Raw genomic sequence first — 24,544 nt, 5'->3', positions numbered from 1 at the left:
ATAAACATATTTTTAATCTAAAATGTATACTTTGTCTTCATGGAATACATATTTAAGGTTAGGTAGCATTAACCAGAACAATTAAAAGAGTTCTCTTACAAATAAAGGAAAATAGACCAAATTTTATCTCTATCTCAAAAATATCTCAAATATTACATTAAAAATAACTGATACTTTTTCAAACTGCACATTACCCAAAAAGACTCAAACTAAATAAAACTCATGGCACTGGTAAAAAATAAATATAAATATGTTATTTTTATGTTCTCCCCTAAACTCTGAAACAGTAGTTGCTACACCACACTGGTTTTACCTTAATATGATCTGTAATGCCATGTACTATACTGAGCACAGAACAATTCAAATAAAAGGAAACTAGTTTTTTTATGCAGATTTTTTCTATGTTAATATATACACTGGTATCCGAAGATACAGTGTATAAGGACACAGCTTGCCTGTGGGTCTGTCTTCACAACTTACCGAGGTCTTTCAGCGACGGTTTCTTTGTGATCTTTCGACCTTGAAAACCCTGATTGCCTCTCTGAAGCATTTCAAGAAGGCTGGCTGATGGTCCTTTGTTCGGGTCCTCCTTCAGACTGGGCGCAGCTGGTGATATGGGTGCAAAATATGCTTCACCATCTGGAGGTATTGTAATATTTCCACTAGTAATTTCTGCATCAATAAAAAAAAATTTAGTCATGTATGAATGAAAGGACTTTATTTTTTAATTTCTAAATACATCTCTATACACATACTTAATTTATATGACAAAAGAAGATAACATGAAAACAATCTGATACCATGAAAACCCAAGTCACCCAAATTTATAGGAAACTAGCCTAAACCCGCGGCTCCGCTCGCGTGGCAGTAGAGAGGGCTACATCAATCAAGCATCGAAAAGAAATACTAATTTTATTATACGTTTTTCCAATTAATTTATTCACAAATGGGCATTTATTTCACGCCTTTTAATCCTGATTTTAAGAGCCACTAAAAATTTCCAATAAAATTCGTCAAAAAACTGCTCAAAGGAATTCTGTAAAAAAAAATGTTGAGAAAAACATTCTTCAAAGAATATTTACATGAGAAAACAAAAATACTTGCCTATTTTTTTAAAACCTTTTACTGATGGAAAATAACACTGTTCTTGGAAATTGTAAAAAAAAATATCAAATCACGTTTATCAAAAATTTGACATTTGTGACACGTTGTAAATGTCAAAAAATGTTTGTTTACATAGAAACGTCAAAAATATTTATGTTTACTTAGTTACTGTCAAAAATAACAACAATTTTTTGTCGCATTATATATGTTTACAAAGAACAGCTGATTAAAAAATTTGAAAAGACTCTTTCACTTAATAACATATGTTTGCTGCAATGCATTTCTTACGGGTATTTCTGTAACCAGTGGGGCGGAATCCTGAATCGGGAAAGGGATAAAAAGTATCCTATAACCTTCTACAGATCAAGACGAACAAATTTAAAAAAAAAATTAGGCGAATCCGTCCAGCCGTTTGTGAGTGATGCTGTTACACACGAACAGTTTCATTTTTATATATATAGATAAATTATGTCATTTTCAAAATATTCCATCCGAAGCTGCACATTACTCCCACTCTTTCATATGGTTTAAAAAATTCCTTGGGAGCCTCCTGGAGTTATAATTTACACTGTTTTGTAGTTTCGAATTTAATGGCTTCCACAACATCCCAGAACGCATATAGACCTGCATAACGGTTTCACATTTCGGCAACCAATAAAGTCAAAGGATTTAGTTAGTAAGGTGGACAGTCTAGTGTAGAGTTAGTTTGTGACCGGAAACTCACGCACTATCATGGTCAAATGTGCAGGAGAGTTTTCATGGTGTAAACTATCCATCATCTACACAACATAAACAAACTGTGAGGCACCTGAGAAACTCCACATATCATGTCAGCCCTGAAGACACTCATGGTGAAGAAACTTCAAATATTTATTTTTATAAAATTTGTTTTCTAGCTTTAGTAATTTTATGAATGTTAATGGTCTAACAAAGGAGAGACCAAGAAGAACACAGTTTCAGTCCATTTTAAAATTTGTTTCTGAGAAATCAATTAATGAAGAATAAAACACACTAGAAACTAAATTTACTGAGCCATTTGTGTCCATTTTAAAATTTGTTTCTGAGAAATCAATTAATGAAGAATAAAACACACTAGAAACTAAATTTACTGAACCATTTGTGTTCTTTTTATATCACTTTAAATTTTTATGTTTGGACTGAGCTCAATTATTCCAAATGTAATTTTTCTAGAATACTACTTATATTACAGTATTAATCTAGTAAACCAAAACCAAAAAAATGGACTGATACTGTTATTTTCTTTATCTCTTCAAATGTTTTCACAAGCGCTACTAACATTAAAAAAAATTAATTCGATTAATCAAATGTCTTTAGTAACTAGCTAAATCTAGCCTAAGTAGTATATAATTGTTAGACAAACCGTTAATCATTGAATTAAACATCTCATCGTGGGCTGAAGAATGTTGGCTATCTTGTGTGTTTTGCGGAGGCGACGGACTATCGCGCCGGAAGAATTGGCTGAACCTTGACCCACTCCCTCTTTCGTCCGCACAACCATTGGCCATCTGTAATAATTACCTGATTATTGACTAAATATTTAATCTAATACTGAGTGTCTACGCGTTGATGCATTCAATAACAAAAGGTAGCACCAAATACTTGTAAACCTCCCCAAAAAACTTCTTTCCGCCCCTGAAATCAGCCCAGTTTCAATGCTACACCAGGATGGTCACTGAAAACCTTCTTTTAAATTCTCAGTTTTCCGGTAAAAAACACTGTATTATGTTGACCATTTTAAAACTACATAAACATGCAAACTTTAAGTCAAATTATTTACAAAACCACAATACTTTCTTACTCTGTGAAAAAACATCAACGGAAATATAAAACGAGAACAAAGTGGACATACGGTAGAAAAGAGGAACAGAGTACAGAAGGAAAGAGACGTATAACTAGTTATGCTCTATAAAACTGGACCGTTCATGTACTCACCGAGAGAAGGGGAGGAAAAGAGTCAAAATTTAAGAAATCTTCAAAATTGAAGATACAATCAGGCTCACTTGAACTTTTCTCGGTAGTTGTCTCGCCTTGTGTGTCATCTTGACTTACCGACTCAGCTGGTGTGTCTGCGATGGGTGAAGAAGAGGATCTAAACATTTAAAAACAAATGGATATAGTAGTTGACCATACTAACATTAAGCACTAACCACTGAGTTGAATACTTGATTTGGTAATTTCTGTATTAAATTGAGATACATCTTAATTACTCATTAACTGTAGAGAGAACTTATTTCTGTTAAATACTAAACAGAATACAGCAATTTCTACAAAACAGTTATAATTAATTTGTTAGGTTCGACATTGTCGAAAACAGCAATAAAGTCTACATGCATATTGTTAATGTTACTTTTTATGAAAGTACACTACAATTTTGTACCAGAGCTTCTGGATTAACCCATTGGAGCGGCCGGGCCTAACGATGATGAGCTCAGGTCGCAAAAGCGGTCTGCTTTTAAGTTTCCCTCCAAATAGTTTTATTATATTGTGTGACAGATTGAGCGATGATCTTTACTTGTCAACTAAGAGTGTTAACAACGGTCTACGTTCAGAGTTTTCAAAAGTTTTGTAAAAATCCTACAGATTGCAGTTGTATGCCGAAGTTGAAAAATCATTCATACGAGTTTACCCTCTGATTTTTAGTGCTTCTGATTGGTTGTTTTCCTCAGCTGTTATTATAATAGTAACTAGTGTTACATTTTATGGTATAATTTGCGTGTCATAATGTGAGCTGATCGAAATGGAAAACTTACGATCGTCTTGACTTGATCGATATTTATTAGAGATATATATTACAATAGTTCATAAACAATATATTGTATTTAATTATTTTGTTTTTAAGAATATAGATGGAGATATTTTTATAAACCGGAATCCAGTCCAACGTAGACATGAAGTGAGTATACAATAGCGAGCGATATGATGTGGCGCACCATTGTTGTTCGTTCGGCCGCTGACCGTAATAATTCGTGCCCGCGCGCCAAAACAATACGATCCGCAATGGGTTAACCATAAGATAACTCGTAAATACTTAAAATGGTTTTTTTTGTGTGTAAATAGTATTTTTTAGATATACTCTGGTTTAAATTCTTCATTCTTAGTGATATTCTACTAGCACTACACGTCTTTTAATCCTAATTTTCTGTTTATCAACTCTACGTGTGTAGAACTACAGTCATTTTAAATTGAAATAGTAAAAATTGGAAATGTACATTGTTGGGGTTGTACAGGAACTATTTGAAACACTGTAACAATCAATAAACAGGTTGGCAAGATTCATTACTATCTTAGTATAGGTGGTATATCACATATCAGACTTCGACAACAGAACTGAGTCTGATTACAGCAAGAATACGGTAAGTATGAAGGTGTCAAGTGGACACGATGTAATATCGATCAATCAATGACATGGTGCAATGAGAAGTAGAATGAATGTTGATGTAGTAAAGTTATATACAGGGCGTTTCAAAAAGGACTTTACAACTTTGAAAATTCATATAAATTTTATTAAACAAGGTACAGAGCTGGTTTTGGTGTTGTTTTAAAGGAAAACAGTTCAAGTTTTGACTTGTGTAGTCCGCTAGTGCCTAATCGCGCCGCACAAGCGCCAGTGACAGTTACGTTAAACATGGCTGCCTTCACTGGACCGGAGCGTGCTAGTTGTATGTTTTGGTTTGAAGAATCGAAGTCTGCGACAACAGTTCAGTGTAATTTTCGTACCGAGTACGCTAATGATCCTCCTGGTAGGCCTACAATTTATGAGTGGCATAGTTGTTTTGTAGAAACAAGGTGCTCAGTGAAACATAAAAAATCCTCAGGTCGTCTAAGCACATCTGACGAAGTCGTTGAGCAAGTGAGACAATGTTTTGTAAATAGCCTTACGAAATCGACCCGGCATGCATCTCGTGAGCTGCAAGTACCATATACGACGGTTTGGCGTGTGTTAAGAAAACGTTTGCACTTGAAACCATACCGATATTCGCTTTTACAAGCAATTAAAGGCACTGATAAGATTGCCCGTAGGAACTTCTGTGTGGATATGTTAAATCGAGTGGATGATGATGAACATTTCTTGGACAACATAATCTTTTCTGACGAATCCACTTCACTTAAGTGGCAAGGTAAACACACATAACTGTAGGGTTTGGGGCAGCAAAAATCCACATGAAACATTACAACATTTTCGTGATAGCCCTAAAGTGAACGTTTTTTGTGCGTTGAGCAAGAGGAAAGTGTACAGCTCCTTTTTTTTCCAAGAGAGAACCATCAATGGTATAGTGTCTTTGATATGTTGCAACAATTTTTAATACCACAGATCGATGAGGATGACAGAGAACGAAATGTTTTCTTTATGCAAGATGACGCACCAACACACTATCTGACTGACGTCCGGGATTTTCTAAATGACCGCTTCCCAGGCCATGATGCGCCAATTGCTTGGCCCCCCCCGTTCCCCAGACCTGACACCGCTAGATTTTTCTTTTGGGGTTTCATAAAAGATATGGTGTACGTACCTCCTTTGCCGGCCACTCTACCTGAACTTAGAGCAAGAATTTACGCTGCTGCTGAGCAAGTTACACCTGAAATGCTAGTGCGAGTCTGGGAAGAAATCGACTACCGATGGGATGTCTGCAGAATAACCAACGGAAGCCACATAGAACATCTTTAGTTTAAGGTAAAAAAAACTTGAAGTTTTTTCCTTTAAAATACCACCAAAACCAGCTCTGTACCTTGTTTAATAAGTTATATGAATTTTCAAAGTTGTAAAGTCCTTTTTGAAACGCTCTGTATTAATATTGAAGAAGGAAAACGTTCAGTTTAAATTGGTCTATACCAATAGAGGAGATAAGGAAAGATCAATAGAATGATAAGAACCCCACTCCAACTACAAGAGGGCCATCAGTCTACACCGAGTTCCAGGTTTGTGCAGAGCACTTTTCCTCTGCCTGTATTATAAAATTGATAATGTGTTTTTATCTTTATGATGACATGAGTGCTTGTCGTGGTAATTTTATAATTTTAGTACAGTTGTCATGCACAATGAACAAATTAAAAGGAAAAAAAACTATTTGCTCAACAAGCAAAAAACCAATCAAAACTGAACAAATAATTAAATTGTTCAAATTCACTTCACTTATTAAAAAATCGTGTTTTGTTTTTATTTTGATTTTTAAACAGTTCTCAGTTTGAATATTGAGTTAAGCTCCATTTCACCTTCCCCTTAGTGCAGTTATAGTTCACATAGTTCTCAGTTCTAGTTCTCTCAAAAACGAATATAACTATAAACAAAATTTAGTAACCAACATAACCGAAAATTTTTTTTATAATAAGTAAATGTTTGTTAATTTAGATAACGTCAGATATTGTGTTGGAGCAAATACTTGAAATTAAAAAAGGGGTATAGTATATTAGTAAAACAAAATCAGAACTGTATTCAAAATCAATACAAAAATATAAGCCAAAATCATAATGAAATTTTTATATATCCTATTATTATTCCTTGTTATAATTGCATTTTCCCTTAAATAATGAATTTTACTTTCAAATGTTAAAATGTTAATTACTTATCAGAAAGACAACGTTTATACCAAAGATGAAAAATAAAATTAATATCAGACAAATCCACAAAGTAGTGTACCGAGGCTCTCACAGCTGGAAAGGATGTGTTGACTACACGGCAGTAGTATGATTCCTCCTCTCCACACCGAGACTGATTTGACATCAGTACATTGAGAACTGATCACGCGACAATCCATTTCATGAAAGATTTTAATCCATGCATAATACACAGTTTTATCCGTTATCTCGTTTGGAAGGGAAAAAACTCTGGTTGAGGTTTATAATGAGTAAAAAACTGCATGATTCCAAACAATTGAGTGGAAAATTTTATCTCTATGGAGTTTGTAACGTCTCTAAAACTCTTGCCCGACTTCCTCTCAATTCTATTTGTTTTGGTCTTGTCAACTGTTTTGGGACACACCTAGCTGACCTTTTCCGATATTCAAGGGTATTTGTGATGGTATTGTGTAGTAGAGATCTGAAGATTTGTGGAAATATTACAGAAAGTTCATTTACAGCCAATCTGTGATCGTTGCGGAGCGCATTTTCAATTTTTCCAGAATTTCAGTCACAACTGAAGATCTTCCGCTACCCTGATAATCATGCGCATATGTACGATTGTTTATAAATTTGCTACACCACTTAAACACACTTGTATGACTCATAGCTTTATCACCATATGCAGTTTTTACCTAATTATAAAACTCAACTAGATATTTTCCCTTCCAAATGAGATTACGGATGACAGCGTATTTTGCACTTGGCAGGAGATCGGAATGCCATTTTTATGAAACATATTGTCACATCGACAGTTCTCACCGCACTGGACTCGAACCAATCTCAATGCGGAGGAGAGGAATCAGGCTACATGGCAGTGTAGCCAACATGTCGAAAACAAAACTTTCCAGCTATGAAAGTCTCAGTACACTTACTTCTGGATATGCCTTGAATTTTAATAATATACGAAAATTCAATGATACTATGTAATTATATAAATAATCATTTAAAATAACAAAAGATAAATTGAGGTGAAATTTATTAACTTTTGAGTTTGTTCAATAGTAGGCAACAACATTTTTTTTCAATTTAACAGAAAATGTTCACTTTGCAGTAAAATTAATTACTAATAAACCATTGGTGTATGTATGTAAGTTAACCATTACACTTCTTTTTAAGAGGTTGATTTCCATATAATATCACTTAAAAACTGGGGTTTACAGTTCACCATAAATTTATAGTTGATTTATATACACGTAACACCCTAAAATTCACCTACTACGCTTACCTCTTGGTCTCTGCAACTTCTGGAGACGATTTTCGACTTAAGTTTCTTTTGCCACTTGGTGGTTCATTTTTGTTCAATGTCTCCGCTACTTTCCGGCTGTTCTTCGAATCTGTAGAATAGAGTCTTGTTAACAATAATACACTACATTAACTATTTTAGAAAAGTAACCAAATGAAGCACAAGTCTTGAAATCTATCAAAATAGTCAAGACTTAAGTGTTACGCACACTCTGCGTAGGTATACACAGGTGCATCAATAATACGCAGCGAGGCTGCTTATCTCCAGCTTCTAAATTTTGTAAACACAGATCAAGTAACATGGTAATATGTGTAACAGTGCAAATTTATTACTCCTGTTTAATCCCTACTACATGTTTACATCAAAATACTAGTGATAGAAATAATTATTTCGTGTAATACTTTAACAGCTTTAACTTCAAAATTTTTCCTAACGAAAAAGTGGTCTCTATTCAGATGTGCTTACTAAATTAATGATAAATCATTGATATTTTACTTTCTTTTGCATTATTGTACATACAATTTTATATTATCGGAAACAAATAACTAAAAGCATGTATGTCTACAATAAAAGAATGAGTACTGTACTGTGAATATTTTGGTACTAAAAACATTACAAATATTTACTGAGTGATAAAATAACATAATTCATTAAACTCTTGCAATCGTACAGACTTTTTTCATAACTGCAGAAAAAAAGTGTACACAATTTTGTAGCACATGTAATTTTTTAACTACTTCTAGCAAAAAGTACCAATAGATAAATGAATTTTTCTTGAAATATATTTATCAATGAAAAGCAAAATCCTGAAAACAACAAAATGAACTTACTGCTTTTGTTGGTTTTCGTCTGTTTCTTGGAAGTTGATGGTTTTTCTTCTACGGGTCCATCAAACCCATGCAGCTCAATAGTATCATGCTGAGAGGTAGGACCACCTGCACACCCACTTAAGTTATATAGGAGCCCCAACTTGAATTACAAATATATACAATTTTTATCAGGTGAACTAGGTGACAGGATACAGTGAAAAAACTTGGGGGAGGGGGGAAGCAGAAGTGAGGAAAGAGACGGAACAAAGTTAAATTGGAAAAATCAAATATATTTTTGCAGTGTTTCGTGCATGCATAAATAGTGGGTAAAGCAATGCCTTGTGGAAATGAGTACAGGAGTAGTAGCATATTGGTAACGAATAAAAAATTAGTTTTGTACAGTGTTGTGGTCCCGCCAATAGTAGCATGGTACGTCGTCTACGTTGCCACACACCGCTTCACTAATGGAAATAACATTACCTCATACATTTCTTGTTTTATAGTTTTGGTTTGAAAAATCCACTTTGTTTCTTTTTCAAATCCTTCTTTTAGCCCAACATGATAAATGATGAGACACTTTCCTTTTTCTTTTGGATTTAAGTACTTTAAAACTACTAGAAAATACAAACAAATGTTTTTGAATATTTGTAGGTTATAATTGTCTATAACATTGAATATAAAGGTAATTTGTTTAATATTTAACAATGTATGTATGTCTCCTGAAAATATTGTCACTCATTTTGCAATCCACATACGTATTAACCTCTACCAATATACAATATAAATTCACAATAATCTACTGAAAACAAAAAAATTACACCTTAAAAAATTGTTTATGTAAAATTTCTTCTTTTATTCTTACTTATTAAAAAAGTGAGATGAAATCATAAATAGAAAATATGAATAGTTATTATATCTATTACAATACACTTTGTAATAATATATACCAAAGTATTACCCACAGACCACTATTTGTTGAAGAATTTTTGGTAATTTGGTTTTATCTGGAGGCTACCATTTTTGGAAGTTTTTCTTACCACTCTGTCCCTATCTACTACTTGTTATTATGCGATATAAATAGGTTATCATAAATATGTTACTAGTAATACCAAAATTAAAGATAACCTTTACGAGTGCTCACGTGATCTGAGCTTGAATCTGTGCCCTATCTCGGGAGGTTTTTTTCACAAGAGTCCGATTTCAGATTATTATGGTAAGTACCGATTCGAAGTTCCCTCCATCAGTGCGGACTTCTGTGGTTCGGCACCACCCCGTACTTCTAGGAAAGAAAAAAATATCCTTCGAGATAGTACCTAATTCAAACTCAGATCATGTGAGCGCTCATTAACTTTTTATATTTATAATATGTACATATTTCATTACTTACTTATATAGCCTCTGATAAATAGTACATAGGACCAGAGTAGCCTTCTTCTCGCTGACATTGCTTTATTTTGGGAGATAGAAAACAAGAACCAATTGCCTTAATGACATCTAATTTATAAAACAAGTTAAATAAAGATGGTTTTTTCTAATAATGAAGTTTTTTAGGTCTCTTGTAAGGAAAACTTCAAAAAAATAGTGGCCTCCAGATAATATTACATTGTGAATTTATAGCCTATAATATACATTTGTTAAAAGTTATATGGACATTTTATTTTAATTTTGTATACAACTTTAGTCTGGTAATACAAGATGAATAATATTACAGGAAGAAAGTTAGAAAATGTTTTGCCTTAAACAAAATGATTTAATATAAAAATATTGATATAATTACTTTAATTCTGGGCCTTAAAATTGTGAACACTCTGTATGTATGTAACTGTGACAGGTTTTTGTTAAATAAGAAAAATTTCAACAGTATCTGTTTCATTTTCTTACTTGCACAGACTAGGTAAATGTCAAATAGGCTCTATATTAAAAACATCCATTTCAAAGACAACATGATTGCCTTTGAGTAAATTTCCAGAGGGAATAAACAAACAGCAGGCCCACTATAATCTGGCACTGTGGTAATAATCTTACACTCTAAATCTGGTGTATTTTAGTGTCTGTAAAGGCAGATTGGTTCTTAGGTATTACACTTAGGCCACCATTATACTCTGTCCCCATCCACTAAGTGTTATTATGCAAAATAATTAGTTAAATACATGCTTATGTAAACAAGAAAAGTTAACCTTTACACACGCTCATATGATCTGAGCTTGAATTTAGGTACTATCTCGAAGGATGTATTTTTCTTCCACCAGAAGTGCGGGGTGTCACCAGAGGTGTCACGAAGCCCGCACTAATGGCCAGGAGCATTTCTGATCGGTACTTTTCCGAAGCAATACTTTTCAAAACGCAAATTACTACTTGACATTTAACGAATTTTGAGTCAGATCACTTTTATCGCCTTCCAGTAGGGGTTCGTTCAGAGTGCATGACAGACTTTGGTAAAACAGTACATATGTCCATAGTAGCTTAATGCTAGACTTACAAACTGCCTTATTGCCTCTTAAGGTCGAAAGCTCATGTTTTGTATGGAGAAATATAGACAAGTGGAAAACGTGCAAGATTCTTATACGTGAGTAATTTAGGGCTAGGCCCTTCATTTTTTATTAACACCTAAAATACTTATGTAAATTTCATGATTTAATCATAGATCAAATCTATACTGTATGTTTCCAATAATAAGACACATAGGCCTACATTGCAATGATTTAAAAACTAATTCAACTTTGTGAACGTAAGGTTCGCCCTCTCCGTTATTAATGTTATTTGAAATTGCAATGGTCATGACACTTATATAGGATCTTCAGAGCCCATAACCACTTGTTCAAAAAATAACACTTCGCTTTACACGTCCACTTACAACAGAACTGCCCAAATAAAATTCTTATTTTGGAACTAAAACTCCATGTGGCTATCACCATGTATGCTACAGGACAATACCCAGAAGTGTTAACCTTCTCTTAACAGGCAGGGTTTTACTAATGTTTCCTCTTACTAACTTGTGAATATTTCTAATGGTCCCTCTACTGAGAAGTTCCAGGCAACTTAGTATCAGCGCCCTGAAGAATTTGCGAGGATGTGCCTTCGTTCGTAGCTTCTTCCCGAAAAAACTGTTGTCAGACTGCTCCGTGTTTGTGCCTTCTTCACGATGGTGAGAATTATGGTCCAAGTCGGGACTCATTATCTCACTTTTAACAGTAACATTTTATGTTCTTCCAACCACTAACATATGTTCTCATCCTAGAATAAAACTATTTAACAAAACTTCATAGCCTACTATTCATTCACAAACACAAATAAAATCTAAAATTAATCAAGCACACAAACTATTTATACAGTAATGCGGTAGGTCGCGCCATTAGATTGGTCCTAACACTGCACTCATATGGTACTTCACACTGTTAGATGCAAATTAACTTCTCACGAATCGCCCAACTTCCCCCACTCACTCACATCACACTAGTTTCAAGTACTACTAGTTTTAAATACAAAAAGTTGCTAAATATAGAAAGCACAATTAGATCAGGGTAATCAGATTGTGAAATAAAAGAATTCTTCAGAACGCCTGAAAATATTTCATTTGATCCTTTCGCGGGTTACGGTTTATAAAATTGTGAAGGATCCCTGGACAGAAGAGACCATACGAAGGCAATTTGTTCACGCTTACTTTTTTTAATTATTCGTAATTTTCCTTCAATGGGAACCTTTTTAAAAAAATTCTGATTAATTTAAATTACTGTCTCTCAGAATTATCCAATTTATAAATAACCTGCATATAAGTCTCTATAAAACACGTAAGTACAGTACAGTCTGATGTACCATTTACTGTACGTGGGAGGTCGTGCATGAGTAAATGGCTGCAACTACCGTTTTAAGCATATAGCCTAAATAAAATATATGTCCCAAGAAATTGTGTTATACGACAACATTCAAAATGGGACTTGAATTTATAATAAGTGACTGATTGTATTCATAAATTAAAAATGTTAATTCTGGTAATATTGTCTTACACTTTTAATTAGGTTAGGCCTCTTTTAATAACAAAGTGAGCAAAAAATTAACATGTGTCAAGGTATTATGAAGAAATATATTTAAAAATTTTAAGTTTAGCTTCCAAGCTACTAATAAAATTAATCATGAAACTATTTTGAATGCTCTACCTTGTTAAGTAATACTTACCAGTCCATTCAATTGTGAGCTTCATTGTACCATTTAGTACAAGTTTCTTTTTTCTTTCTGTCATGCTTTTCTTTATTTAAAATTTTGTATTCTACACTAGAGTTTTTGTACTAATAAACTTGTAATAATTAACTTGTAATAATAAACAGTATACTAATAACTTTGCACTACACTTGAGATTTAAAATATCACTGTTAGTAATGGATATCTTTTCCCTCCAAATCTACAACAGGAGCCCCGCCTACTAATGACCAGATACAAGTGAGTCACCCCGCCTACTAATGACCAGATACAAGTCAGTCACTTCACTGAATATTTGAATTTGAATCTTAACAGTTTTCTAGTTTGCATAATACAGGTAAAAAAGGTTTTTGCCATGAAGCCTCATAGTACCTCTACTTTGTGGTTGCTTTTTAATAACAACCTTTATTTTTCTCTATGGCTGTTAACTATTATTTTATTCCCTTTCCCTCATAAAATTGTTTTTTTATATTTAATAATTAATTAATCACAACATTGATGTTTTAGTGTTGGGCAACTTTGAAACTGGCAGTGTTCGTTCTAAAATGCAGAGATTTTTTCTACCATTACAGGCATTGTTAAAAAATTAATTACATATATATTATTTAATTTTTAAATAGTTTGTATAGGATTTTTAACCAAAATTTTAATTATAAGTGTTTAATTATTACCATTTGAACACAGCTCATGATGTAATCTATGTATAATATTATTTCTCTTATAAGAATATGCTAAATAGATACTTGAGGTTTACATATTCAAACAACTTTATATAAATTATAAAGTTTGGTAAAATATCACAATCTATTGTCATGGCAGCACCAATGGCAGACATTTCATACAGTTTGACATTTACTGGCATCCTTATTGGGACTGGATATATTTTCTGAAGTTTGATGTTGGTACTATCGTGTACTATGTCTGTCAGCTACAATCAAGTCATCAGTTTTCTGCTGTCACTCAAGTTGAGGATTTTATTGTAATATTTTGTGTTAAACTATAATGTTATATAAAACTATAGTTAAGTAGTAGTTTTTTTTATTTTTTTACACTGCATTTTGTAATATATAATTTGATGTAAAAGTATGTTGAGGGCAATCATAAAAAAACTATGTAAACGTTTTTCAATCCCTATAAATGTAACTTACTTTTAATTACATGTTCAATAAATTTGTTTTAGAGGATGATATTTTGGTCCTTAAAAAATTATAATTTATCAATGAAAATAAAATTTTAAAATATGAATTAGTCAATAAGACCATTGTGATTGTTATGGACAAATTCATTTTATTTAAATTGTAATGCAAGTCTATAAATCATTATTATGATCATTACATCCAAAGTTTTTAATTTTATATGAAAATGAACACTTTTTGGTACTTTGCTAAACTATCACCAACTTTAAAATTGTACGTTTATTATGTAAAACTATATAAATTTTATTTGTGATTCTTATAAATATTAGTTTTGCAATCTTTTACATATAATAAATTTTACTAGCCTACATTTTTTATTATTTTTCAAAGGGCTAAGCTTGAAAATTTAGTTTAAACAGAAAACTTTTTTGTGTTCTACACATAAGTTAAAAATAGTGCCTAAACTGTAACAAAAACATACATAAAATAATATATATATATATATATATATATATATATATATATATATATATATATATATATATATATAATATAAAATCAAAGAGCATGCTTCTGAATCGGTATGCAACGTGATGGGGTAAGTAGGCTATGATATTTTTTAAATATACGCCTACCATGCAAATATGTCAACAGTAAGACAGTGTACATAATAGTTGGCTTATTTCAGCACTAATAAACTGAAAGCATGGGATGAACACTTGACTGTCTCAGACTACATAGCGTCACAACTGATGAAATGCAGAACTCGTGAACATGAAACTCAGGTCACAGACAGCGGAATAAAAACTTGAACACAAGTAGGCTATAAAGTGTGTATTTAAATATAAAATTTCAATTGAAAATTCCAACTTACATTCAAATACATAATATTTGAAATACAAATACTCAATAACGTGAGTCAGTATGATTTAGTAATGATGGCATTTTAGAAAGGACCGAGCCAGTGCCAGTGGTACTGACGGCAGCTCCTAGAAGTGGCGATCAACAGAGTAGAAAATTTACATATGTGCTTTGAGGTCTTTTACACAGTATAAAATAATGATAGTCAGTAACGTTTTACACATAATTCAAAAACCTATTAACCCTTTGACGAGCGGGTTTTTTTTTACTCAGTAAGAGTTCCCTAAAAAGTGAGTTCTTTTTTATTTTGTGTTTTAGGTGATTTTTTTAGGTATTCACAACACAAACAGGAATAGAATCAGCTGACTACTTGGAACAACTGATTGAATACCGTCATATGGCCTGAATACCGTCAACTGGCTCAGAAAGAAATAAATAAAAAAAAACTACAATCTAGAGGGAACGATGAAAATGACTTGAAATTGTTTCTTACTTGTTTTGCTAGATCGCATTTTTATTCAAGCGAGAGATCATTCATCACGAAACATTATTGTGAAAAATGTTTAGCCCAATAGCGCGCCCCACACAGCTGTAGGGATTACTGCAGGCGGCATGAAGGGTGCTCCTGAATTTGTTGCGGGATTACTAGTCAAAGGGTTAAACCATTAAAACGAATGTTTCAATCATTTGATAACACAAATCCTATAATCATTGTTAGAACTTGAATCTGTTGTCTGGTTCAGCTTTGTTTGTGTTGCATTTTCATTATACGTATTTTAGTTGATCATTTGTGTTATAATATTGCTCAATATTCCATTAGTTTTAAGACTTATTAGGCTTATCATTCCATTATGGTAGAAGGAGAATTTTCTTTATTCCAAAACATATATTGTGATACATTAAATGTTAACATCAACTGTATATGCATAGCATCAATATCTATAAAAATCTAAAACTAATTATTACAGTTAGTTTTTACGTAGTTTTCTACTAATTGTTTGAGAATAGTTCTCTATTTGAGTATAAAGCTTTATTTGTGAAATATTTTTTATCTTCTCTACCAACTTTTTGCTATTGTAATTATTTTATTTCTTTAGGTAAACAGGTAAAACATTTTACCCCATATATTCTGTTTTTATTTCATAGAATGTCAAGTTATGTTTCACAGTGCTGATTTTATTATGTTTATTGTAGTCATGTACATTTAACATATTTAATTACCTCCGTAACATAAAAGACTATAAATGGTTGGGATTTTAAGCTCACTAAACAGGTGTTTTACTGAATCTCGTCTGGTTAGGTTATTTACATTTTAATCTTTTACGGAATCGTCTGAAATTTGGTGAGAAATCGCGAAAAAACACAAGTCAGTTGAAGAAGAAAGTAAACAAACAGCCACCATTAGCCATGTTATGTCGTTTCATGAGAATAGCGAACATTTGATTTCAATCCTATTTATTATAGTAGGCCTACCTGAACTTTTAACTGTGAACTGACGACATGTGAAATTGTAAATGCAAGACAAATTAACCTTTAGGTCTGTACAATTTTAAAGAGTTCTAAAGGTTTACCCATTTTCAGCAATTTGCATGCCTATTAACCCTTTGCATGCCAGCCCATTTTCCAAAAGTACTACCCAGAAACGCCAAGGGCATTTTCAGCAGCTTTGCAAGCTTTCACAAAATGTATCATAACGTTTTTATTTTTTAACAGATATTGATGATTTTTTTACCATTATTTTGCTTATGAAATGCCCTTGTTCTGTTGGTAAATTTTAGTTGCATAAATGTAATTTAAACTTATAAAAAAATTAAAAATTAAGAAAAAAAATTTAAAATTTCCAAAAAACATTTTTATTAGCACAAATAAGTGGTTTAAAAAAAATGTATGCTGATTTCCTGTTATATCCTAGTAAACTATATCTAACCCTTAACCTAATTACAAAATTTCAAAAGCCTACCTTATATAGAAGTCCAGTTATGATTTTTTTCACTAAATGTGACACGGGCACAGTTTTTGTAATTTGCATGGACTTTGTATGTAATGTTACTCAATATTCACAAATCAATTTTCACTGTTAAAAATCACAAAACTATAACTAAAAGAGACTATGTACATTATTTACATTACAAGAATCTGAATCAATATTGGAGTCATCTGATAGTGAAATATTGTCGATAAAATCGTCACTTAGTTCATCATCCAATACGTGCACTCCCGTGTCATATAATGCACCTAACAGTGTATTTTCACTCACTGGTGACTGCTCTCTCTTTCTCTTATTCATTTTACTAAATATTCAGTACACATAAATAATAAAAATGCCCTAACAACAAAAGTAATGTGAGAAATACAAACGTAAACACCGCACAGCAACACGAACGTAACCTCACTCTCGACAAAACAATACAACAGATGCGAAGGTCAAATACGACCAAACAAACAGTCCATAGAGGAATAAACTACTTTGCAGTTACAAAGCAACTAATTGACTATCGATTAGTCAAAATTTCGCGGCAATCGGATGAACTATAAGAAAATTACAGGCGAAAAACGTGACGTACCTATATTACGGCCGTTGGCGATTTTCAGTTGAGTAGCCGACGGCCGTAATACCGGTACGTTGGCATGCAAAGGGTTAAAAAGAAAATTACCACACATACAAGCTTGGCTCTAATTGTACATTGTTGTAATATTTTTTCTTATGAACTTCAAAAAATATGTATGCAAGATAAATGAAGTTTGTGTTGAAATTTTTGAAAATATTGTTCTTTTTAGCATTATTATAGTATTATCATACATGTTTGGAAGGAAATTCAAAGTATAAAAAAAAATTAATAAGTAATATAAAGATATAAATAAGTAAATACGTGAAAGAAACTTTCCCTATCAATTGTTTATGGATTATGAGTAGTGGTAAATTTGGACCTTGAATTAAACTTTCCTCGTTTTATTTTATTAACTACAAACGTAATATTGCATCCAGGTGAGTAAAATCTCATTATATTATGCTATGAAATCTCCTTTTTTAATTAGTATTAAAATATACAGACCATTGATAAAATTGATAATATTATGAAAAAACGTCATTGTCATGTCACATGTTGACATGTAGTCGATGTGACAGATCTAGGGTTAATAATAATGATCTAAAACACGAACCCCAAAGGAAACTTATAACTTTCTATTTTGCTTACTCTTATATAAATGGTTAACTATTAAATTTTTTAAATAAAATCATGATCTACTTACCAGAAAACCATTCAGGTTCCTCGGGTTCGTTTTTTTCATATTTTCTTCTCTCATTGCTGTTATTGTATCGTGAGTTTCTCTGTGGTTGTCTTTCTTTGTCGTGGGATCTCTCAAATGTTCTCCTTTCAAACCTGTTCTCAACATCAACCATAATTTCAAAAATCAGTCTTACAGGTTGGAAAGAGGTTCTGGGTCAAGAAGGTTGGCACCAGGAACCCAACAAGACTGACTTAATGGTCACAGACACACTAAATGCACTAAAATACCAAAAAATACTAAATGGGGCACTAGATTGCATGAAACACATAAAACATTTAAAAAATTGGCATTTCCCCCATGGTTAAGAGAATACACAGTAGGGGTCATGAGGCGGTTGTGCAGTAAATGTGTAACGTCACTGGAGCAAGCCATTTTCGTATTCCTCGTACCACCATTACAACCGACAGCTGGCAGCTAGCTCCTGTGACTTCAAGCCGCGATGCATGTAACCCCTACTGTGTATTCTATTAACTGTGATTTCCCCATAGCATCCTTCTTCAGACCATGCTGACCACATCTTGAATGATGATCTGTCATGTTTGAATACTTTTACAAAATTTACGTTTGAAAAATTAAATTGGGACAAACATGTAATTAATTTGCTAAGCAATCTTAGAAAATCAGTCAGGACATTTTACTTTTTGAGAAACTTTTGTCAATTACTTTTGTCAATTAATTTACTTAAAATGTTATATTATTCTTTGATAGATTCAAAATTTCAATATGAGTTGGGGGGAACTTTTACCTTATTAATAAAATCAGAAAAAATAAAATTTTTACTATAAGAATAATTTTACATAAAAGAATGTTGGCCAGTTAATTTCCCCTTTTTTGCTTCTTGAATATTTCATCCATACAACATTTGTACGTGTACAAAGTACTGCGGTTATTTTTTTTTTAAGTGGCAATAGTGATAACATAAATATTCCTCATGACATTAGAAGTTCTCGACAACGGATTTTTAGATTACTCAAGGATCCATTTTCAGACATTGCTTCCAGTATGTTGGACCCAAGTGTTGTAATAAATTGCCCCAGCATCTTAAAATTTATTCAGAACTTGGCAAAGTTTTGCAAGAAGCTTAAGATCTGGCTACTTGAGCGTGAAAGCTTGGAATTTCTAAAGGAAGTGTTGCAATAGTGTAAATATCTAATCAATCAGTTTTTATAATATTTGTAACATAGTCTAGTTATTGTTATAAACATGATTTAAACATTGTCCTAATACTGCTCTTACTATCTGTATTTATATCTATCATTTAACCTTCTTAGAACTATTGTATATTAGTTAATTGTAGCTGAAGCCACTGAGCTAAATACTTTAGTTATTATGTTACTGGACTATATATCAACAAGTCTATTGACTATATGTCTATTTTGTTTTTGTGAATTTTTGATTTTTTTCTAAATAGCTGCCACATAACTATTAACTTTATAACAGTTTTAATTTTTAATAAATTACTACATGTACCTTGCTTGTATAAAAAAGGGAGAAATAAATAATTATTTTCACTTTTAACCCTTCATACGCCACTAATAAATCCATTCATATAACGCCAAGACAAGTAAAAAGAGTTTTCTTTAAGTTCAAAGTTAATTTTTATTATAACTAAATTATAAAAGGTAAAAGCAAAAAAAGTATAACACAGTGCATTTGACTTAAAATTAGCATATTTATTGATAAAAATAAAAAAGAACTATATACGAAACACTACCACACGATGAAGAATAATAACAAGATACATAGTAGACACGTACGCTCGTGACAACCGAGAAAGCAGTAATACACACCACAAGCAGGCGGTCGGAGTTAGACAAAGTGCCACAGAGTGAAGGTCGTTTATAAATACTTCCTCGGCAACCATGATAAGCATAGAGCGAGCACTTGCATTATGTGCCTTAAAATCCAAACTCTAAAGTACAGGTATTACTCAATTAACATGTAGCCAATCTTTTCTTTGTGACATTGCTGAGAAGGAAAGTTGGACTGAGTAAGAGAGTGAGGGGGAAATTAGCAATTGTTGGAGATCAATATGGTTGGAGGAACATTCAAGGAAGCGCAAATCTGAAAGATCTGACAGGCAGCTGCAGTTAGGCCTATCTTAGGACCGATAAATTTACTCACAATGATAGTGTGATGAAGATGAGCATTGAAAAGTTATTAACTGTTGAAATTGATTGGAGTAGTTGGTTCCCTCTTTGTCTAAGACTAGTTAGTAGGCCTACATCCAGGAGAATCAGCACTGACCATAACCTTCCCACTTCAACATATAATCAGTTATAATAACTAGTTTAGTTTTATTATCATTTTATTTAATATGTTTTATAAGGTTAACAAAAGTAGTTAGTTTTATTAATTTATGAATTTGTTCATTTACTTGTTAAAATATTATATTAATTTCTCCATGTTATTTAAATGTAATTATTTGTTTAATTTATTTATTCAAAATGTAATATTTAATTGGTTAATTTCTTGTTGTTGTAGGTTAAGTGTAAGAAAGGACCATGTGGCCTTAACTTTGCCTTTATAAATAAAGAAGTTTTCATTACATTTTTCAACTGGCATCTGCTAAAACTGCTAGCTTTCCCTTCTTCCGAGGTAGTAATGACTGAGGCTAGGATCACCTCACAATCGCATGATTCTGTTCAGTGAAATTTCAATAGGAGGTGACTCCAATTTCTCAAAAAAAACCCCAATATTGTATCAATTCATAAGAGGTGCAAAATGGTCTTTGAGGCTTAAATAAATATCATTTATAGTTTTTCACTTATGAAGAAAGATAGATGAAACTACCTGTCATCCCTCTGACGAAAATTGAAGTCATGATTGTTGATGTTCTGATTTGACACGTCTTCTTTCTCAACGTTGCGGAAGTCCCAAACAGGATCTCGCATGATTCTTCCACTTCCAATCCTTCTTGAAGGTAGATCTCGATGGTTGGACTCCCTGAAACAACCAATAGGCTAACTAAACATAGGGATTCTCAACAGTCAGCATTAAAAGAAGTCTATCGTTCAAAACAACACAGACCGCAGTGACTGTGTGCTGTTGAGGTGGTCGGTGTACAGTCATGAAATAATTATAATAAATCAATTGGTAAAATTTTAATTTTAATAGTCATTAAATAATTATAATAAATCAATTGGTAAAATTTTAATTGAAATGGATATACAACTTGTGGATTTAAACAATTATTCCAGTTGAAGTTCAAACTAAAAAGCCATTTTTGACACTTAAAACTAGGGATCAGTGGCTTAAGCTAATGGTGACAAGACAGATGGGTTGCTTAGCAAGGACAGGATTGCTTAGTGGCCACCCACATTAGGCATAATCGTTCTACCCAATCTTATAGCCATAATCACTGTACCCATTATATATTTACTGCTGTGCTCTTATACTGGTCAAGACCTGTATTCTTACTTAGTTCTCTTATTCTATTTGTCTATAAATACGTCGAGCGTGAATGCTACTTTGATGTGTGACCGCTGAGCGATCCTGTCCTTGCAAGCAGCTCGCCTGCTCGGCCATTGGTAATAGTTCACAAGTCACCTCTAAGCTGTTGGTCCCCAGGTTAAATGTTAGGGAGTGCTTCTTAGCACTAATTTTGCCTGGTAAAATAACATATTTTTTACTTAACTTTACTTTTACTTGATAAATCCGCATAGATCTGTGGTCTATAGGGAGTTTTAACAATTAGAAAAATACAAATTCCTCACTGTTCAATACCAGAAGATCCAAAAAATTGTATTCTCTAAAACCATGGTATTGAATTATTTTACCTCTCTCCCTTCAAAGGACTTTCTGGCCTGCGATTTGTAGAGTTGACATGCTGTGGTGGCAAGTTCACAAAGCAGCCAGAGTTGAAGCTTCTGCGTTGTGGACTAAGCACCACATCCTGCTCTTTACGTAGTCGCTCAGCTTTTGGATCATTCATTCGTTTCTGCATCGATGTTTCAACAAAACAATTAGTATTATAATAATTACTATTCTTCAATATACTTATTAAACATATGTAAATTTTTACAGTTTACCCACTGTATTGAATGATGAATTAACAATTATATAACTTTATCGACCAACGTCTAATAAAATCAACAAAACCATTGGCCCTAAGAAAATAATTAATGACGAACTTTCAATTATGAGAGTAAATAAACACCTGCTCTGAATGTACAAACTGTTATAATGATCATTTTAATAAAGAATGAAAGAAAGTTTGCTAAAGCCTAAATCAGAACATCATCAAAGGTCTACTTTTGCAGATTACCTTATCAATTTCAGTCATAATTTTGATAAAAAAACCGTATGAAAATTGTACATAATGTCCCCAAATAATCACTTTTAATGTATTAAAGAGATTCTTTTAGTCTCTTCCCACAAGTGTACTAAAAGAATTTAAAATGAATGAAACCGTAATAAAACCCTACTGGTTCAAAATGAAAAAAACATATCTCATTGCATATTTAATAGTTTGGTTCATATGCAGAAAATATAATAAAGGAGAAAAGAACAGCTAAATATAGAAAATAACATTATTATTCATTACTGATAACCGCAAACACATGTATGGAAACAGTCCAGTGCATGTTTGGACAATAGCAGCATGGTACTTGTCTTTTATGTGTACCGTCGACAAATGTATGTGGTATTTACATAGGTTTGTATTCAGTGTTTGAATGGATTTTGTAACTTTTTAAATATTTTTGAAGTGTACCAGGACCTGCAATTTCAAGATAAAGCGACTGAGACTGTGGTAATCCAACAAAAAGGATGAAAAGAACAGAAGAGAGATATGTGGTATGTAAACCTCTGTATTAATTTAAATAAACCCTGTATGTAAATTCTTGGATCCACTATATGTTTGTCAATACTAGATTTGTATAAATGTAATGTAACAATGAAGACATGTTTAATTTTGAAGACAACTTGGAAAATTGGCATTTCATGCTACAAAAGATCAGCATGTGTCACAAAGCCAATGCGTCATAGTGTATTCGGCACACATCTCGGCCCAATGCTTGTGAGAGAACAATGACTAAATTGAAATTGTACATTCCTTTAAATTTTTCACAAGGACCACTTTACATTGTTTTGACTTATATGATGAGCTGCCATTACTGCATGAATGGAGCTTGTGGACTGGCAGAAGTTTTCTGTTACCTTCTGTGGATCGAGAGAGTTGTCCGACCTATCTTCGTCAGTGAGAGAGTCGGTGCGCTTGCGATGGTCCCAGCGGTCTTCCAGCCACCGCACACTGCTCTTCCCCGACACTAATGACCTGTGAAAAACATCAAAAGTCAATTACAACCAAACATTTTCACAAGAAACTCCTACATTTGTTTAATAGCCATAGTGCATTAAAATTATTTTTTTACAGGACACACTCCTTCAACCAGTAGGGGCTCAGTGCTTTTTCCTACCCACTTTGGACTGAGATCTTCTACCCATCCTAAATGTACCGTTATTCCAAAAGCCATCATTTGATCTTGTAGGTTTGAGTGCTATCGAAGTTTCCTTAGTTACTTTCCTTGCAGAAAAAGTAACTGGATAAGTATTGTATTGTAATTTAACACATTTATTATGAATGATTCTACCCAGCTGCTATACAAACTCTTCATAGTCATGGGTCCAGTCAACGAGTTAATTTTATTGAACTATCAATATAATCTTTTTGAACATTTACATCACTGTAGGTTATGAAGCTGCAGACATCATAAGAAAAACTGACTGAAGATTGTTCTGTATTATTAAATACTTTAAAATATTGTAGCTGTCACACATTTTTCACAAAGTTACCTTGTGAAATATTGTATCCTCATGGAAATGTAATTTACTTATTCATTTAATTCCCTGTACTTACTCCAACAGTTATTTCCGCTAAAAAGTATCTTAAAGTAAATTACACTTTTAATTTAAATTCACCCAAGACACTGATAAATGTTGCAAAGTCAGATTACTACATACAATTTAAATAACTTAAATTAACTAACAAAAATGAACACACTTTACAAAAACACCTGAATGTAGATCAATTAAAAATTATACAGTCTTAAAAGAATAATTGTTTTAAAAGTGGGACATTTTACTGCTAAGGGACATAAAAATACTTCAGAGGCTATACAAGCCGATAATCAATGACAAAAACATGACCCTCATTCTTGGCTCATACTCAAGGATCCACAATAGAGGCAGTGTGCCGGCTATTATCGAAATAAACGCTTTCTGAACACACTTCAAACTCGATGCTACCAAACTAGTTAATTGTGAAC

The 24,544-nt window shown here is 32.7% G+C and overlaps 1 protein-coding gene across 4 annotated transcripts in view; it reads right to left on the bottom strand.

Moving 5' to 3' along the window:
• The window catches only part of LOC124368832 (eukaryotic translation initiation factor 4E transporter-like), a 99,355-nt gene that overhangs the window by 34,381 nt on the left and 40,430 nt on the right, over positions 1-24,544 (bottom strand). For all 4 annotated transcript variants that reach the window (XM_046826248.1, XM_046826249.1, XM_046826246.1 and 1 more), the window contains 9 exons: positions 23,436-23,553; positions 22,055-22,215; positions 21,069-21,221; positions 18,237-18,367; positions 8,815-8,919; positions 7,967-8,075; positions 3,058-3,214; positions 2,486-2,630; positions 481-672 (listed from right to left, as the gene is read on the bottom strand). In XM_046826248.1, the coding sequence (XP_046682204.1) occupies positions 481-672; positions 2,486-2,630; positions 3,058-3,214; positions 7,967-8,075; positions 8,815-8,919; positions 18,237-18,367; positions 21,069-21,221; positions 22,055-22,215; positions 23,436-23,553 (1,271 nt within the window). The remainder of the gene's footprint in view (positions 1-480; positions 673-2,485; positions 2,631-3,057; positions 3,215-7,966; positions 8,076-8,814; positions 8,920-18,236; positions 18,368-21,068; positions 21,222-22,054; positions 22,216-23,435; positions 23,554-24,544) is intronic.

This window comes from Homalodisca vitripennis, chromosome X (assembly GCF_021130785.1).
Source record: "Homalodisca vitripennis isolate AUS2020 chromosome X, UT_GWSS_2.1, whole genome shotgun sequence".
Lineage (NCBI taxonomy): Eukaryota > Metazoa > Arthropoda > Insecta > Hemiptera > Cicadellidae > Homalodisca > Homalodisca vitripennis.
This window is presented reverse-complemented; position numbering and strand designations above follow the sequence as displayed.